The sequence below is a fragment of the Rhinolophus hipposideros genome (genome assembly GCF_964194185.1).
Source record: "Rhinolophus hipposideros genome assembly, chromosome: 15".
NCBI classification, from domain to species: Eukaryota; Metazoa; Chordata; class Mammalia; order Chiroptera; family Rhinolophidae; genus Rhinolophus; species Rhinolophus hipposideros.
In genome coordinates this window covers 28,045,267-28,064,547 of record NC_138061.1, presented here as the reverse complement: position 1 = coordinate 28,064,547, position 19,281 = coordinate 28,045,267, and the positions used below count along the sequence as shown (strand labels likewise).

The 19,281-nt window shown below is 37.2% G+C and overlaps 1 protein-coding gene across 1 annotated transcript in view; it reads left to right on the top strand.

Annotated features, from left to right (window-relative positions):
• LOC308508536 (uncharacterized protein) overlaps positions 1–18,954 on the top strand; it is a gene marked incomplete at both ends in the record, with an annotated part of 64,646 nt that extends 45,692 nt beyond the window's left edge. The window contains 10 exon segments of the mRNA XM_081075416.1: positions 2,496–2,674; positions 3,871–4,033; positions 4,168–4,191; positions 4,194–4,352; positions 4,809–4,969; positions 6,159–6,335; positions 10,316–10,457; positions 13,263–13,450; positions 17,214–17,355; positions 18,773–18,954. Coding sequence (XP_080931542.1) covers positions 2,496–2,674; positions 3,871–4,033; positions 4,168–4,191; positions 4,194–4,352; positions 4,809–4,969; positions 6,159–6,335; positions 10,316–10,457; positions 13,263–13,450; positions 17,214–17,355; positions 18,773–18,954 — 1,517 coding nt within the window.
• Positions 18,955–19,281: the final 327 nt, after the last annotated feature.

Below are 19,281 nucleotides of genomic sequence, written 5' to 3'. Positions count from 1 at the left end.
TGTCTCTGACCATCTATGACTCTTTCATTCTACAAAAGAGAAAGGGCCAGGCAGAAGCCTCAGCAAGAGAAAGGAGGAGCAGAGCAGGGCACCCATCTCTCAAGGAATAAAATGGTAGTTTTAAAGAGAGCCATTGAGTTCATTTTAACCAACACAAGGTAACACAGGCCTTTTAGAGCTGTGTTATGCAGTAAATTAATGCTGCCCTTTGTCCTAAAGGGTTTACCTACACCTGGACTCACCCTAGTTGTAAAGGTTATAAAACTAAACTTTTCTGACACCTGTGTTAGTCAACCTGTGTCTCAATATCGACTCAATTAATATTCATTTAATAGTTCCTGATTAAAGTAAGTCACAGAATACCGAATCATACTCAGTACACACTCAGCAAGTACTGGGAACTAGCTTGAACTGAATGTTTTGTGTGGAAGGAAGCTGCAGAACTCCGGGGATGTGGACCTGACTCCACCCCCTGCAGTCTGTGTGTCCTTGACATAGGTGCTGAAACTTCCAGGGCAGCTGCCTCATCATTCAGGTGGGAATTATTCTACCTTAGGCAAAGGTGAGTGAGTGTATGAAAGGTAAGTGACTGATCTGTCAGCCTCCCTGTAACCATGAAGAATAAACTATATGTTATACATGGGGTCCTCACAAGTCTTCACTTTCCTTACGAAAAGAGCTTAGAAGTAACTGCACTAATCAGTTTAGGACCGAGGTGATGCTGTCTTTACAGAAAAGTCTTTGTACAAGCATTACTGTTAGTGATGTAGTAACGTGTATCAGTCCAGTGATATTTGGAGCCTCACAACCAGTAAGTGTCGTCTCATGGTCAAGTCTGCCTGTCATGCTGGTTCTCGGCTATGAGTTAGTTCCATGAAGTCTTCCATGCTCCACAGAATCCATGCCTGTTGTCCTGTCTGAAACCTCCCCTCCTTGCTGTGCATTCTTCATTCCATTATTTCTGACAACGACAGGCCGTAAAAACACCAGAAGCAGCTGTTTGGGAGGGTAACAGGGGGGTTGGGAAGCCCTGGATGTTCCAGCCTTCCCCCTTACAGTCTCTGACATGGGCTCTTCCCTCAGTGACATGCACAATTTTCACCCCTGCATTGATAGAGAGGGCCCATCTTGATCTTTATTTCTTCTCTTGAGAACCTATAGCCCTTTTATCCTTGGAATCACATAAAGGCTTCTATTTAACGTGAAGTCTATTATTTTGTGACCAGTCGGGGGGGGGGGGGCATAGTCAGAGAAACAAATGTTTTTGGCTTTGGTTTTGTTTTCCTAACACTGTGCTCAACCCAGCTGTGTTATAAGCCATAGTGCACCACAATGGCATTAGAAAATACAAGTTCAAATCGTAGTTTTGTCACTAATGAGCAGTGTGATGCTGGATAGGTGTCCTGTTCTCTCTGAGTTTCCCTTCAAATATTTTTTATTTGAAAAATAAAAATTAATAATTCCTTTTTTCAGGTTTTTTTTTTTTGGTGGAGAGTTTGATATTATAATGTAATAATGTATTGTTGCTTTCAGTTTTATATCCCACACATGAGTGAAGTCATATGGTCCCTGACTTTTTCTGTCTGACTTAATTCACTTAGCATGGTAATCTCAAGATCCACCCATCTTGTCACATCACAGTGTTTCATCTTTTTTTATGGCCAAGTAATATACCATTGTATATATGCAACAAACGAACATGACAAAGAAACAAACAAAACTCATAGGTACAAGCAACAGTTAGTGGTTACCAGAGGGTAACAGGGAAGAGAAAGTGATAGAAGAAGGTAAAGGGGGTCAAATCTATGGTGATGGAAAGAGAGCTGACTGTGGGTGATGAACACACATTGCAATACATAGATGATGCATTATAGAACTGTACACTTGAAACCTCTATAATTTTACAAAACAATGTCACTCCAATATATTTAATTTTGAAAATAATAAATAAATTTAAAAAGTATAAATTTATTTAGCTAATTACTTGATGCATAGTTGGGTATTCAGGATTAATGAGTTATGTTCCCTAGTATATGTTTAGCTAGCTGTCATGTTAGTACCGTACCCTAACATATTTCAAAAGGCTTTCATTATGAAGGGTAAAGTAAACTAATGTTTGATAAAAAATTAATTGATAGATAAGCACTTTTTTTATACAAAGATTGCCCTAAGATATAAATTCTCAACTGGTCATTAATCTGAGAATCCAGAATGCTGAGCAATTGTTTTGATCACTGTGTTTACTGTGTTGGTTCTCAACCACATGTGATGTTTTGAAGAATAATTAATATCTGGGTGGAGCCCCAAACGTGTTAAACCAGAATCTCCAGGTGTAGCGTTTCAAAGAAGGAGAACAGTGGGGAAAAGAGTTTTATAAAAAGAGATTGAAGTGTCTCAATCTAGCTGATTAATCACCTTAGGAGTCGAAGAAACATACGTTGAATAGCAGGGAGAATCACAGAAGTTTGCGTTTTAGCTCACAGTTGTGTAAAAAGAGGAAGCTGCAATGGATCCAGTTGTCTTCCTGGTGCTCTGTGTCTCCTGTTTGCTTCTCCTTTCACTGTGGAAACAGAGCTCTGGGAAGGGGAACCTTCCGCCGGGCCCCACTCCTCTCCCAGTTATTGGAAATATCCTGCAGCTAGATGTGAAGAACATCAGCAAATCCTTAAGCAGTGTAAGTATGTTTTCTGTTCCTCCAGCAGCTTGCAAAGGGTACGTAAATTAACAACTACTTTTAGATAAAATATGGTTATTAAAATATATTTAAATAAATTTTAATATATTAAAATAATTAAAATATGTCATTGTAAAGCAAATAGTCCCCATGGAGTATTATTTTTGATTTGTCATCGTCAAGAATAGTGGAACGAAGTAGTGTGTTTTGCAAGTAAGATACACTTAGGTGTTTGTCTGGTGGAATCAAAGTAATAAAGTGGCAAAAGATGGGAGATTGCTCTTTTTTGTTTCACCACCATTTACTATGATTTTTGGCTGAAGGTAAATGGTAAGGGAAGTGTTTTTGATTAGTGATTTCATTCTAGAAGTCATCTACCATGTAAACAGTGTGTTTGGTTTAGAACAGCCATGAAAATTGAACTTCTCTGAAGAAGCCAGTTAACGCCCAATGTCAGGAAATAGCTTGGTATTAGTACCAGGATGAGAGAAAAAAGTGACCAGGGCCACTGGATGGTAACAGGATCCTTTTTCCTCTGCACAAAGCTGCTGTCCCTACCCTATAAATTCTGCAGGTGACAGAAATTGTTCTTCCAGGAGATGCTGCATGTCCGAGCGCAGCCTCTGTGGGGCTCACACGCCTTCTGTGCTGGTGATCCCAGCGGATCACACCTGGGCTGGGCCTTTGAGGCACCTGGGGTGATATGAAACATACAGATTTCCAGTATTCATCACAGGGCTACTGAATCAGAATTCTGATGGGAACAGTGGTACCGGTGATCCTGAGCTGGGCTTTGGTCCCAAGGTGGGCATCGAGGATTGATGGGCTCAATGATCAGAGGTCAACTAAGAAGAGGTTCCAATTTCAATCTTCTAGGTAGTAGCAAGGGGATGCTGGAAAGGAACTGGAATTCTTTGACATCGGTTTCCTTATTTATAAGTGGGCAAATGAACCTAGTGAAGGTGCTGCTTTGAGAATTCGTTGTAATCTGTACTCTCATTAGCCGGCTCATTGCCTGGCACATAAGTGGCAGTTATTAGCATTCACCCTCATAGTTATGAATTAAATTCAGATAGATTTTAGACTGTGTGTTGTAGAATAAAAACAAAAGTAGGATGATGATATCATACTGAATCTGGGATAATATATTATTAGATAGTGATTTCTTTTGCTAATATCTGCATCTCCTTTCCCAGCTCTCAAAAATCTATGGCCCTGTGTTCACTGTGTATTTTGGCATGAACCCCACTGTGGTGCTGTATGGATATGAAGCAGTGAAGGAAGCCCTGATTGACCTGGGAGAAGACTTTTCTGGAAGAGGCAGGTTCCCAGTGATTGAAAGAATTAATAAAGGATTTGGTAGGTGTTCGTTATGCACGTTCAACATTGGTAATGAGGGTGGGGTGGATGGAAAATAGGAATGCGAAAATCTCCTGTGCAAAGCTTGACCCATCATGTGACTGCCAGTTGTCAGCCTCCACCTCCTTGCCTAGGACCTCCGTCCCAGTTTCTGTTTCCCTCCTTGTAGGAGTCCTTTTCAGCAATGGAAAGAGATGGAAGGAGATGCGGCGCTTCTCTTTGATGACCCTACGGAATTTTGGGATGGGGAAGAGGAGCATTGAAGACCGTGTTCAGGAGGAAGCCCGCTGTCTGGTGAAGGAGTTGAGAAAAACCAATGGTGGGTGACTCTATACTCTGCGTCTCTGCAACTCTGACCTCAACAGACTGTTCTTGTCTCTGATTACATCCTGGAAACGTTTCAGGGGGACCATATGGGTAGTGGCCACCAGCCCTCATGTGTGGGAGAGATGGTTTGGAGGGGAGAGGGTTTGCAGCAGAGACGCAAGGGAGGTTTCGTGTATCTATGCGAGTTTTGTGTGTACACCCATGATTGTGCATACAGTGTGGGAATAAAAGGCCATTTAACTTAAATCTGCCCAGCTTTGTTTTCAAATCAGAAATCATGAAGATTTGTCTTTTCTGAAGGAGTTAGGGAGAAATGTTTTTCCTAAAGCATAAATGTGGGTTATTTATTGCAGAGCATTTCACCAAGTGTTGTTTGTTGAATGGACATAAACAAAGAGTTTTATATGTATATTTTAATGGTGTTTTAAAATTATTTGTAATTCTTTAGCTTCACCCTGTGATCCCACTTTTATCCTGGGCTGTGCTCCCTGCAATGTGATCTGCTCCATTATTTTCCAGAAACACTTTGATTATAAAGATCATAATTTTCTAAACATAATGAAAGCTTTTGATGAAAATGTCAGCATTGTGAGCTCTACGTGGATGCAGGTGAGGCCAAGATTGTTTCTTTCCACAGAATCCGTTATGCTCTTTTCTCTAAGAAGTCTAAGTCTGTGTATGAACCAAGCTGTGGAGTGAATCTGTGAACACCACAGTCCTGCCCAGAGCTTAGTCTCATGGAGTGCTCATCTGGGAAAGATGTCTGAGCCCTTTAGTGATGGACAGGAGAAGACATGCACAGAATACAAAACTGGAATTCAACCCCGTTGACTAAAGTGGTTTTTTCACCCAAAGTTCAAAGCCCAGTTTCCCATAAAGTACTTTGGTAACTTTCCAAAAGTAGGCCTACAGCACTAAATGAACTCCTGGATTCTTCTTGAAAGGCTCCCATTACCCACAAGTCTTGTCATCCAATCAACACTTAGTGACTTCATTGGCACATTAGTTGGCAGCAATAAGAATATATGCATTTAGGAAAACAGAGAATATCTCCTTCAAGAAGGGAACATATTGGGACCACACATGCTGCCAGGGAACACTAACAGGGTAGGAGTGTTTGATGCTTCAGTTGGCATCCTAACTGACAAAGTAATTGTTTTTAGGATGACAAATTGATTGGTTATATGGTGTATAAACCATAAACAAACATGATAATTTTACCTGTGCTCAACTGACTAGTTCTATACTCTGTCTAAAAGATAATGATGTGATCTTAGGGAAGTCACTTAACTACTCTGGTGCATGGTTACTTTATGTATAAAATGTTGAGTTGTGTTTCACGGTATCTTCAGGACGCTCCCAGTCTAAAATACTGATTCGATCGGTGTCTAAGGCTGCAGGGCAGAATTAGAAACAGCAGGGATTCACTCTGTGCTCTTTCAGGTTGTCCAAAATCCCTTCACCTCTGTTGTCATCTACAAATTGTGATTCATAGTATTTTATGCCATCCCATTTTTGAAGATTGTAGGGAATAATTGATGTGAAAAATGAAAGACTTGCTATAAAGATGCTTTTATAATATAAATATGATTATCATCTCTGATCCCCTGGTCAGAATTTTCTTCTTTAAATACACTTATCAGTGTGGAAAATTACATATTTGTAAAACAAAAATTCCCCTCAAGACAGGGACCACATTTTATTAATATTTATAGTACAGTTTCTAATCAGGCCTTGGCATATGGTGTATGTCCCTATTAAGTGTTTTTGTCTAATATCCTATCATTTTCTCTTCTAGATCTGCAATACTTTCCCTGTTCTCTTTGATTATTTCCCAGGGAGTTATACCAAATTTCATAAAAATTTTGATTTTCTAAAAACTTATATTATGGAGAGAACGAGGGAACATCAAGAATCCCTGGACGTTAACAATCCTCGGGACTTTATTGATTGTTTCCTGATTAAAATGGAGCAGGTAAAATTTTAACAAGAGCTCAGTTATTTGATTGCCTGTGCATTTTATGGTTCACTGAATATTTCTGTATTTACTAGAGATGTTTCAATGGTCAAGCTAGTAATTCTGACAAGCATTTTAAGGACCTATTCTGTTCATGAATCTACACTAAACATTATGGAAGATATAATACTAAATTTTTAAATAAGTGGAATATATTAATCCTGTACTCCAGGTACTAATAATCTACCTGACAACCTCAGGTGAAATGAAAACAATTACAAACAAGTTAGAAAATGCAAGAGACTATGCCATACTATGAAGATGAGCAAGGTTGTTACACACAATGTATAAGAGAATGGAAAAGAATGGCTTGACCTAGCTGGGCTTCCTGCAAGTCCAGTGGTTAGAAATAAATCTTAATATATTTGCAGCGATGGACGAGGGAGGTTATTTCAGATGGAGGAATGATATATACAGAGTTGCAGAGGTTGTGGTGGGAACGAATAGGTGGATGGAAAAGAGAAGACTTAACTGAATGTAAAATAAAAAGAATTGGCCTAGGTACGAAGTTGGAGGTTGTGACCCTAAGCATGAATCTTGCACCATTTGTTGAAATGACTATTTTTCCCACATGAATTACCTTGAAACCCTCGTCAAAAATCCAATAACTGAAAATGGAAGGATTTATTGGTTCGATTTCAATTGTATTCCGTAACTTATATGTTGGTCCATCTGCCAGTAGCACACCATCTAGTAGTCTTAATTACTAGCTTTTTAGGAATCGGGAAGTGGGAATCCTTCAACATTGTTGTTTTGCAAGATTGTTCAGGCTATTTTGGGTCCCTTGAATTTCCACATGAAGTTTAGGATAAACTTGCCAGTTTCTGCAAAGAAGCCAGTGGGGATTTTCATAGGGACTGTGTTAAATTTGTAGAACAATGCATGTAGTAATGCCATTTTAAAAATTGAGATGAAATTTATATACTATACAACTAACCATTTTAAAGTATGCAATTTAGTGATATTTAGTGCATTTGCAATATTGTGCAACCACTAGCTCTCTCTAATTTGAAAACTTTCCCATCACTCTGCAAAAACATACCACACCCATTAAGTGATCACTCCTCATTCTTTTCACCCCATCCTGTGTTAAACTGTAATCTGCTTTATGGATTGACCTATTGTGGATATATCACATAGAAAGACTCATAGCCTGGTGATCTTCTATTTCTGGCTTCTTTCACCTAGCATAATGTTTTGGAGGCTCAGCCATGTTGCAGTATGTGTCAGTACTTCATTAATTTTTATGACTAAATAATATTCCATTTAATGTACATACCATGATTTGTTTATCCATCATTCATTGATAGACATTTGTGTAGCATCTACCTTTGGCTCTGATTCTTCTTATGAAGAATGAAACATGTTTTCATTTTTGTTGGGTACATTTCTAGGAGTGGACTTGATGGGACATATCGTAATTTTATGTCTTACATTTGACAAACAGCCAAATTTTCCATAGTGACTGCATCATTTACATTCATATTTTCCCACATAGTAGCCAATGCTTATTTTCTCTTTTTTTGTAATTATTAAAGCTATGCCAGTTAATATGAAGTAGTATCTCATTGTGGTTTTGATTTGCATTTCCTTGATGACCGATGTATGTTTTCATGTGCTGTTACTCATTTAAATAACTTCTTTGAAGGAATGTCCTTCAAGTCCTTTGTCTTTTAAAATTGAGATGCTTGCCTTTGTTGTTGAGCTGTAAGAGTTGTCATACATGCTGGGCATCAAACCTTTACACATATATGGCATGCCAATATTTTTTCCCATATTGTACGTTGTCAATTCATAGCCTGAATTATGTCCTTTGATGCACAAATATTTTTATTTTGATTAAGTCTGATTTATGTATTTTTTCTTTTGTTACTTTAGTGTCAAATCTAAGAATCTATTGCCAAATCTGAATTTGTGAAGATTTACCCTTTTAAGAGTTTTATAGCTTTAGATCTTTTATTTAACTTTTCATCTATTTTGAATTGTAGTTTACATATGGAGTGAAGCAGGGGTCCAACTTCATTCATTTCCATGTGGTTATCCAGTTATCCCAGCACCATTTGTTTAAGAGACTCTTCTTTTAGACTGAAGAGTCTTGTACCCCTATTGAAAATGAGTTGACCATAGATGTTTTGGTTTATATCTGGATTTCAATCCTATTCTATAGGTCTTGCTTTCTATCTTTTTGCCAGATTTCATTGTTTTGATTGCAGTAGCTTTGTAGCAAGTTTTCAAATTGGAAAGTTGAGTCCTACCCCTGAAGTTCCATATGAATTTTCAGGACTATCTTTTCCATATTGCAAAATCATCTTCGGAATTTTGATGGGGTTGCATTAAATTGTTATGTTGCTTTAGGGAGTATTACCATCTTATCAATATTAAATCTTTCAGCTTACATATGGGATGGTTTTCCATTTATTTAGATAATCTTTATTTTGTTTAGCAATGGCTTTAGTTATCAGAGTACAAGACTTTTTTTCCTCTTTGTTAAGTAGATTACTAGATATTAATTTTTTAAGATAATATTGTAAATAAAATTATTTTTTTTAATTTGATTTTGAAATGCTCATTACTAGTGTAGAGACACGCTAATATTTGTGTTTCACTGCTGGTGTATAATGACACAACTGATTTTTGCTTTGGTCTTGTACCCTGCAAATTGTATTGAATTCATTTATTATCACCAGTAATGTTTTTGTGGATTTTCTGTGATTTTTTTTTTTTTACATGTAGAATCATGTAATCTGCAAATATACAGTTTTACTTATTTCTATCCAAATGGGATACTTTTAATTTCTTGTTCTTGCCTAATTGCTCTGACTAGTTCATCCAGTACTATTTAAAAAAGACTTTTTTTTCAAGCTTTATTGAAGAATAATTGACATATAAAAATTGTATGTGTGTAAAGTATACATGTTGTTTCGCTATATGTATACTGGAGGCTACTATGCTCAGGAGTTGGGCAGGGCTACTGACTTCCTTCCCTGGCCAGGGAAGCCATAAGGTATTCTCTAAGGCTTCTAGGTACTCTAAGATGAGCAGGGCTTTGAACTTGCTACTCTGCCTGAGTGGGCCACAGGGTGTGGTCAGCAGCTGCCCGGTAGAGTAGTCTCCCCTTATCCACAGGGGATATGATCCAAGACCCTCAGTGGATATCTGAAACCACAGATAGTAGTGAACCTTATATATTTCATGATTTTCCTATACCAACATACCTATGATAAAGTTTAATTTATAAATTAGGCACAGTAAGAAATTAAGAACAATAACTAATTATAAAATTGAACAATTGTAACATCTTTTGGATATGGCCTTAATTTACCTATATCTACTAATTAAGATTGTGTTTGCATATAAAAAAAAGAAAACCTATTAACAATGGCTTTAATAAATAGTGGATTTATTTATTGTGCATAAAGGGAGTCTTGCAATGTGTCAGTGTAGGGATAGTACAGAAGTCCTGAAAAGTCAGTCAAATACTTTCCATTTTTCTTTACCCATACTTAGAATATAGGCTTTACTTCATGATTAAATCCTCCAGCCCCAAGATGAGGTCTACTCGCCCTCTTCTTTCACATCTTTGTTTTGAGTAAGAAGGAGAAAGTGGAACCAATAGATTTCGGCTTATATTTCACTTGTAAAAACTATGCTGCATGGCTTACCTAACTGCAAAGGTGGCTGATGAATGGAACTTTTAGGCAGGAGAGGGATGAGGCAGTAGAAAGTGATGCTTGAGTCAGCTAATTTATAGTGTCTTGTATACCACGTAGTAGGTTTTCTAAATGTGCACCTTTTAATTGTTGTAAATTTAATAAGCCAACATATAAAATTGCGGTTTATATGTTGGCTTACTAAAATTATAACAATATGAGTTATTTTGGATTAACTATAATTTTGGCAAATTAATTTGACAAATAATTCCATCCAATTATTCCTAGGAAAAGAACAATCCACAGTTGGAGTTTACTTTTGAAAACTTGACAAACACTGTAATGGATTTGTTTGGAGCTGGGACAGAGACCACGAGCACCACGCTGAGATATGCTCTCCTGCTCCTGTTGAAGCACCCGGAGGTCACAGGTAGGCCCAACATGGCGGGTCAGGGGGATTTCAGAGAAGATGTTGGGAGACACTGCTAGTGCATTCCATCTTGTTAGAGAAGCTTCATTCTTGAAATTTCCGTTTCACTTGCTTAATTTTTTCCAAATTTAAAGAAGGGATAATAACGGGACATTGTTATATAATACAGGCTGATGACTGAGAGAAGTGAAGACACGATGGGCCATAGCAAAAGCAATAAAACAGTTTCTCTATTTCGTGAGAGGTTATATGTGGTAGGTACATAGAGCATGTTTTGGCCAGGGACTGCATATTGGTTTTAATACAAAAAGGCCACTAACTTTGAACAGTAGGCATATTCTTGCAGAGATCTCTCCTCATTCTGAAAATGCAGTGACATAATGGAAACTATTTAGGCTTCAGATGTCGCATAAAGGATTTTGTTATTTCAGAAGTCTATTTCCAGAAAGCTGGTGTTTCTCACCATAAGAATTTTGTGGGAGGGAGGTTAATAATTTTATCTTTTACAAAGCACTTTATTTTAGAAATTTACCTTTAAAGAGTTATAGTTGGTGGGGGGTGGGTGATGAGGGTAAAGGGGATCAAATATATGGTGATGGAAGGAGAACTGACTCTGGGTGGTGAACATGCAATGGGATTTATAGACGATGTAATACAGAATTGTACACCTGAAATCTATGTAAATTTACTAACAATTGTCACCCCAATAAAATTAATTAAAAAAAAAGAGTTATAGTTATGCATAGCAGTTTAGAAATATACATTATCCTTTCCTGTTTCAGAATCTCACTGAAATGAGTATAACCTATTACAAAAGAGAATTAGTCTTTTGAAGCTGGCTAAGAAGAGGTCAGAAAATAGCCAACAAATCTTCAACAAATTCCTGAAACACAAAGAGCATATTGAGGAGAAATCATTAACTCAAGTGAGAGGATGCAGTTGTAACCTCAATGTCAGAAGAGGAAGTTACATGATCAGGAAAAGTTATTTGTATTCCTACATCCCTATAAGTTTTAGTATTTAGAAATACCAAGTGTCAAAGACGGTCAAGGGAGAAATAGGCTAAAAAAGTAGCTCTTCCTGCCGGCTCCCTTTGACAACTCCATTTTATCAGATAACTGTTTTCTTCCCTGCAGGTAGAGGGAGGTTTACTCTCTAGAGAAACTGAACCTAATAGGCCCTACACTCAGGGAAACAGTGAGCTGTATGGCTGAAAAGAAAGGTTAAGTAAGAATTTGATTCTTGAATTCATAGACTCTGAGCTCCTTTCTGTGTCCTGCTCTCTGAAATTCAGCAGCAGAGAACGAACAGCTCTGGAGGAAAGACCTCTGTATTTTACTATGTAGATAGAAAATTCTCTTGACATGTATACCAGAGGGAATGAAAGAGGAACATCCACCCTGGGACACAATATCATGGAATTTCAGAACACCAAGATTAAAAAGAAAATGACAAAAACTTTCAGAAAACTAGGTCGTGTCTTGTGTAAGGATTAGTATTCACAATACCATCAGAATTCGGAATTCTCAAGAGCAACTATCAAATTGTATATTAATAAAAAGAGTTACAGAATTGTACACCTGAAATCTATGTAACTTTACTAACAATTGTCACTGCCCCAAAAATAAAAATAAAATAAAAATAAAAAGAGTGTATTTTCAGACTTGTGTGCTTGACAAAAATGTTACCCCCTGTTTTCCCTTTCTCAACCAAATATCTGACGTCATGTCAGAAGAAGTCATGGACTCAAGGATTCAGGAGAGCTCCAAGAATGAAAATGTCAGGAAGGTTGCTATTCACCAGGCCTAGAAAATATCCATTTCAGGATGATTAGGTGGGTAAAGCAGGTGTGAAGGGAGACACCACGAACAAAAGAGAGGTGATCGGTTTTCCTAATAATAGGGAAATTATTATTAGGAGTCTGAAACATCTACCTGAGCATTTGGAAATAATTCTAAACTGAGATATAGAAAATTATGAGTTGAATGAAAGACATGGTTAAGTCCAAGTAAGTACCCCAAATGAAACATAATCAGTGTTGTCCTGCCAGGGAGCATTTTTTATGTAGTCAGAATGATGTTAAAATGAATATTCTAAGAGCCAAAAGTTGTGATTTAACTATATTGGGGGAAGTGGAATAAGGGGAATTGTTTGTATGTGTAAATTTTGTGTAAGGTGAAGATAGAGAAGTAAATTCTCACGTACCGCACTAGGAAATCAGACATTATCTGAAAATAGTAGGTTAGTAAGAAATAAAAACAGAGAGCCATTGTTTAGAAATAGAACACAAATTTCAAAAGAAACTGCTAGAATGTTTAAATGGATCACATTGGAAAGTTGGAGGATAAAGAGAGTACCATTGCAAATTACACACACACACATACACACACACACACAATACACAAATACACAAAACGCATGCATTATAATTTAATTTTTAAACCCAAATATTATTTGATATAAAATTAATATTGGATTTCTTTTTTCCTTTCCGTAAGAACAGTGATTTGTTGACTTAATTATGTTCTCTTTGTAGTTTGAAACATTTCATCGTTTCTGTTTAGATTATCATGTATGCTGATATATCTGTATGCTGATACATATGTGTCGATGTACTTAAGCGTACCTTGTAGGAGTGATATGTATCTATTATGGGAATTATTTCTCTGTCTAAGTATATTTCTGGGCATATAACTCATATTTATAATGACATTGGGACACCTACAGATTGCTTCGCGTATTCCTGAATGGATATGCAAATGCGGTATGCTTTTTTTTTTCATCAGTCTTATTTGTGTCTTACAGCCAAAGTCCAGGAAGAGATTGAGCGTGTGGTTGGCAGACACCGGAGCCCCTGTATGCAGGACAGGAGCTGTATGCCCTACACGGATGCTGTGTTGCACGAGGTCCAGAGATACATTGACCTTGTCCCCACCAATCTGCCCCATTCGGTGATCCGTGATGTTAAATTCAGAAACTACCTCATCCCCAAGGTAAGATGTGTTTCTCTTCTACTGACCTCAATGGTCTTAAAGTTCCCATTGTCACAATATGAGTCCAGTCCTTTATGAACACAGGATGAGAGAAGTACAAAAATCGTATGTGTGACAGCTTGGTGGACGCTGTGTTGTTTCTGGTTTAGACTATAAAGCTTTATAACAGGCTTTGCTATCCGACAGTGTAGGTCTTACAAATTTGTTCTGCTTCTCTAATATTGTTTAATCTTAGCTGCTTACATTTCCACGTTTATATATTTACCAAAACACTCTGCCGGGATTTTTATCAGGGTGATATTAGACTAATTTAGAAAGACTTGACATCATGATTCATTAAATCTTTCAATTAAAAGATATAGTATAGGCTCCCAGTTTGGGGGGCTTTCTTTAATTTTTTCCAAACGTTTTTTTCTTTTTTTCTTTTCAGTGTATTGGCTTGCAAATCTTTTGTTTGTTCTTTTCCTAGGCACTTATTATTGTTGTTGTAAATTTTTAAGTCTTATTTCCATTTTTTAAATCTGGTACTTAGAAATATAATTGATTTTATCATTTTGATGACCTTATATGCAGCAAGCTTGCTAAATATAAAATTATTGCTAATAATTTCTTTCTAGATTAATCTGCAATTTCTACGTACATCACCCTGCTATCTGGGTTATTTTTGATTTGCAGGAGAGTGGAGGTTTAACATCTCAATATTAAGAATGATGTTTTTTGTACATTTTGATTTATATTCTTTATCAGATTAGCAAGTTTACTTGCTTTGTTTATTATTATGATTGTTTTGGTCATGAATGCATATGCAATGTTTTCTTTCGTTGTTTTTTTTGGTGGGATGTATGCAATGTTTTCATATCAATTTTCTGCATCTATTAATATGGTTGTATATATTGTCCTCACTTTTCCCACTAAATATACATATTATAGTTTGCACAGAGCTGGATTTGATTTGCTACATTTTGTTCAGGACTTCTGTATTTATATTCACAAGAGATTTTTAGTCTACAGTTTTATTTCTTCAAAATTTTCTTGTCAAATTTCTGGCATCAAGGTAATGCTGGCCTAATAAAATTAGACGAGTATTGTTCCCTTACATAGGTTGGTTTATTTATTTATTTATTTATTAGATTTTTTTTTAATTGAGGAAGAGGAACAGGACTTTATTGGGGAACAGTGTGTACCTCCAGGCCTTTTTTCCAAGTCAAGCTGTTGTCCTTTCAATCTTAGTTGTGGAAGGTGCTGTTCAGCTTCAAGTTGTTGTCCTTTCGGTCTTAGTTGTGGAGGGTGCAGCTCAGCTCCAAGTCCAGTTGCCGTTTTCTAGTTGCAGGGGGCGCAGCCCACCATCCCTTATGGGAGTCCAACCGGCAGGCTTTTGGTTGAGAGGGCGCGCTCCAACCAACTGAGCCATCCGGGAGCTCAGCGGCAGCTCAGCTCAAGGTGTCGTGTTCAAACTTAGTTGCAGGGGGCACTGCCCACCATCCCTTGCAGGACTCTAGGAATTGAACTGGCAACCTTGTGGTTGAGAGCCCACTGGCCCATGTGGAAATCAAACCGGCAGCCTTCAAAGTTAGGAGCATAGAGTTCCAACCGCCTGAGTTTTGGCCGACCCATGGGTTTATTTTTATTGTCTTCCCCTCTTCTTCTTGTGGCCACTTAGTTGTGTCTTTGAAATGCCTAATAAGTTTTGGGTAAATACCAATTAGATGATAGATGAGATAGATAGGTAGGTAGGTAGGTAGGTAGATAGATAGATAGATAGATAGATAGATAGATAGATAGATAGATAGATAATGCATAGTTTCAGATTTTATCATTTTCCAGAAAGAGCTCTTCCCTCTCCAGCCAGTCAAAATGATGCAACACTCTTGTTTTGATTAATATTTGGACATAGAAACAAACTAAAATTAACTTTAGGTGTCAGCTTACCTCTCTGAGTTTCTCCCAACTATGGAATCTTTAGACAAATTTTTATCTTGGTAGATTTCCAATGCTTTTTAACACATTATTTCTGTATATATCCAGACTTTCTATTTGATATGCCACAAGCTCCTCTATTCCACTTGAAGCCAGAACACATAACTATTACATTTTTAAAATAACATAAAAAAAATTGTACTTTGTTGAGGAAAGGAAGTAATGAGATTAGTAAGGTTGCAAGTACTTTCCAGTCTTTGGAAAAGACTGAATTGATGACTTTACTTAGAGATCATGGGGCTTACCTTGATGATCACAGATTTGGTACAAGGGGTAGAACTTTCAGTCCACTGTATTTTCAGCACAGAACACAATGAGGAGAAGACTTTTCTATTTTAATATTGGGGTCTGAGGATAATAATTAATCAAACTTGTTTCTCTTATTTCTAAGTAAATGGGAAATTCCTAGACTGTCTTTTATAATTTTGTTTTGTTTTTTTTTCTTTGCAATTCAATCTCCAACCAAGGGACACACATATAATTTGGTTACCTTTTCCCTTTAGTCTCATTATCAATTCCCTTTGCTCTACTTATTTTCTTTCAGTACATTTAACTTTGTGAAGAGTGCAAGCCAGTAGTCAAGTAAATTGTTCCTCAGACTGGTTTTATGCAATTGTTTTCTAGATGTTAGGTTCCAGTTACAATTTTGACAGGAGAATGACATACGTGCTTTATATGTGCCACTGAAATTCACTGGGGAGGTGGGGCACATAATGCCACTTATCCTATTATTGGTTATGCTATGTTCCTCACCTAAAGTGGTATCTGCTGATCTCTCTATGGCAGAGAATCTGTCTTTTACTTTTAATTAATAAAAATCTATTGCATGGTACTTTAGGATTTTGTGAACATCGTGCTTCCCAACTACTCACCCATGAGTTTCGGCATTAATTGATAAAACTTGCCTGAATTAATAATCCTAAACTGAGTTGTCTCAAAGTGAAGATTTTTTTCTAATTTTATCATTCTTTCTGTGTTTGTAAGCCGGATTAATCTGTAATGAAATCTACCCTATATTTATTTTTATTCATTTAATTTCAATTTTTTAAATTAAAGTATAGTTGGTATATATTATATTAGTTTAAGGTGTATAATATAGTGATTCAACATTTATATATCTTATGATGTGCTCACACTAGTCTGTCACCACCCAAAATTATCACTCTGTTATTGACTCTCTTCTCCTTCATGTTTTCATCCATCCCTCCACCTCCCCCACCCACCTTCTGGCAACCATTAGTACGTACTATGTTTCTATGTTTTTAAATTAAGACAAATATCTACATGGAAATAATAACACTAAAATTTGTCACTGTATTTATTATCGCAGAAGATATTTTAAAATTTTGATCAGATGTCTATTTATTATAAAAGCCCTATGAACAGATAACTGTAGACATTCCAAGCTCTAACAGAGATTCTGTTTTAAACCGCAATCCACATATGAGATGGATAAAAATTGAAGTAATAAAATAAAGCATGTGTTGCAGACTTACACGAGCATCCAAACATGGTGATGAGCAGAATGGATTCAGAAGGTCTAGTACCCTAGAACCCATGTACTCAGTACTTCACATGCTGTTGGAATCTCTTTTGGCAACCTCACTGCCACTGGTCTTCACCTTATCCACATCACTTGTTCTCTCTGGCTCTAAATGCTTGTGACCTTCTTTGGATGTAGGATTCCTCCTCTGTAGATCGTAAAATTGGACTCAATGACTTCCAACATTTCTTCCAGTTCCACAACTTCTTCGTAACTCATTTTATCTTCACCTGTTCTTTCCAGGGCACGACCATATTCACGTCTCTGACTTCTGTGCTACACAGTGACAAAGAATTCCCCAACCCAGAAGTATTCGACCCTGGCCACTTCCTGGATGAGAGTGGCAATTTTAAGAAGAGTGATTACTTCATGCCTTTCTCAGCAGGTAATAGACATTGATTTCCTTCAGTGCTTCAGAGGACAGATACCTTTTGGGGATCAGTTGGAACTTACTTACATAGTACTCACTCTAATACTGGTAGAATTGCTCTTTTTCCATGGTTGGGAGTACCAATAGCCAATGCCAATGCCAATGCACTTCTCTCTTCATGATACATCTTCATTATTAGGCCAGATCACTGCAGCTTTGGAGAATTGACTCAGTTCTTCCGAATGCACAAATTTAATTTGCGCTAGGTACTGAAAATATAAGAGAAGTGCATTCTTGCCAGAAAGAACAGTGTTATATAAAACTTGAAACTTCATGGTGTATTGGAGATTGATAAAGAGTAGGCATACTTGGAGCGAGAACAGAGGCTGTGAAGAACGTGAAGAAAAATCATGAAACATCACACTAGGAACAGAAAGTACAACCAATGTACCATATTTTGCCGTGTATGGTGCACATTTTTTTTGCCCATATTTGTGCGGGTAAAATAGGGATGCACATCATACATGGGTAATACTAATTCTGTATCTATGTAAATGTTTTTAATTCTTTTATTTATGCTTATGAGTTAGAAGTGTAACTCTAGAAATCAATAATGATATCCGTATGCAAAATACTACCCTAGAATATGATAGGTTTTGTTGAACTTATGAAGAATTTGCAATGACAAAGAGTTCTTGGCCTTCTATGATGCATAAATGTTGTATTGTAAACCAGTACATAAAATGTCTTGTATTTTGTATCTGTTCTTATGTTTTGTAATTATTTGTTACATAAAATTTCTTGTGCCATAATATGTTAAAAAATAAATGCTGGGTGGCTGGTTAGCTCAGTTGGTTAGAACGCGGTGCTCTTAACAACATGATTGCTGGTTCGATCCCCACATGGGCCACTGTGAGCTGCGCCCTCCACCAGTAGATTGAAACAACTACTTGACTTGGAGCTAGTGGGTCCTGGAAAAACAACTTAAAATGAATAAAATTTTTTTTTTAATGCTAAAATTCTTTTGCTAAAATGCCAAAACAAGTACCCAAATGTAAACAAAAGTTTGAATGAAAAACTTAAAATGAAAAATTTTTTTTCCATGAAAGTTTGGGCCAAAACTGTGGTTGTGAATTATACACGGCAAAATACAGTATGTGTGTTTCTCCTGGAAACTTGAAAAGCAGTTATAATGTGAGAATGCTTAATGAATTGCTTGACACAGTGCTGACACTCAACAAATGTTTGTTGGAAGAAGAATACTTGTTAGGACAAGATGTTAGGTAGATAGCATGTACATCTGTCTATGCACCCATTCTACCATCCATCCACCTATTCAACCATTAATCGGATATTTATTGCATATTTGATTTCTAACATCCAGAAGCTCAGTGTTCAAGGAGTATTTACTCTCTGTGTTTGTTATTTTCAGGAAAACGAATATGTGTAGGCGAGGGCCTGGCCCGCATGGAGCTGTTTTTATTCCTGACCACCATTTTACAGCACTTTACCCTGAAATCTGTGGTCGACCCAAAGGACATTGACACCACTGCAGTTGTCAATGGGTGTGTTTCTGTGCCACCACCTTACAAGCTCTGCTTCATTCCTGTGTGAGGAAGGAAAGACCATCTGTCTTCTCCTGTGATGCTGTCTGCAACTTGCTCTCATCTGGGCATCATTCACCTCCTTCCCTCTCCATCCCCTTCCTCGGAGTTTCTTCTCTGTCTTCTCCTCTCCTCGTCACCTCATTCTCTCAAGATCTGGGAATATCCAACCTCCATGAAAGGCGAATTTCCTGAGTTTCACTGCAGAAACGTACGTGCTATTCTCCGTACTCTGAAACATTTGTATTGGCCATCACATATGCTCAATTTATCTCATAGTGAGAGGTACTTTGCAGCCCATGTGAAATAGAACAAGATGATTAGTGTATGCCAGTGC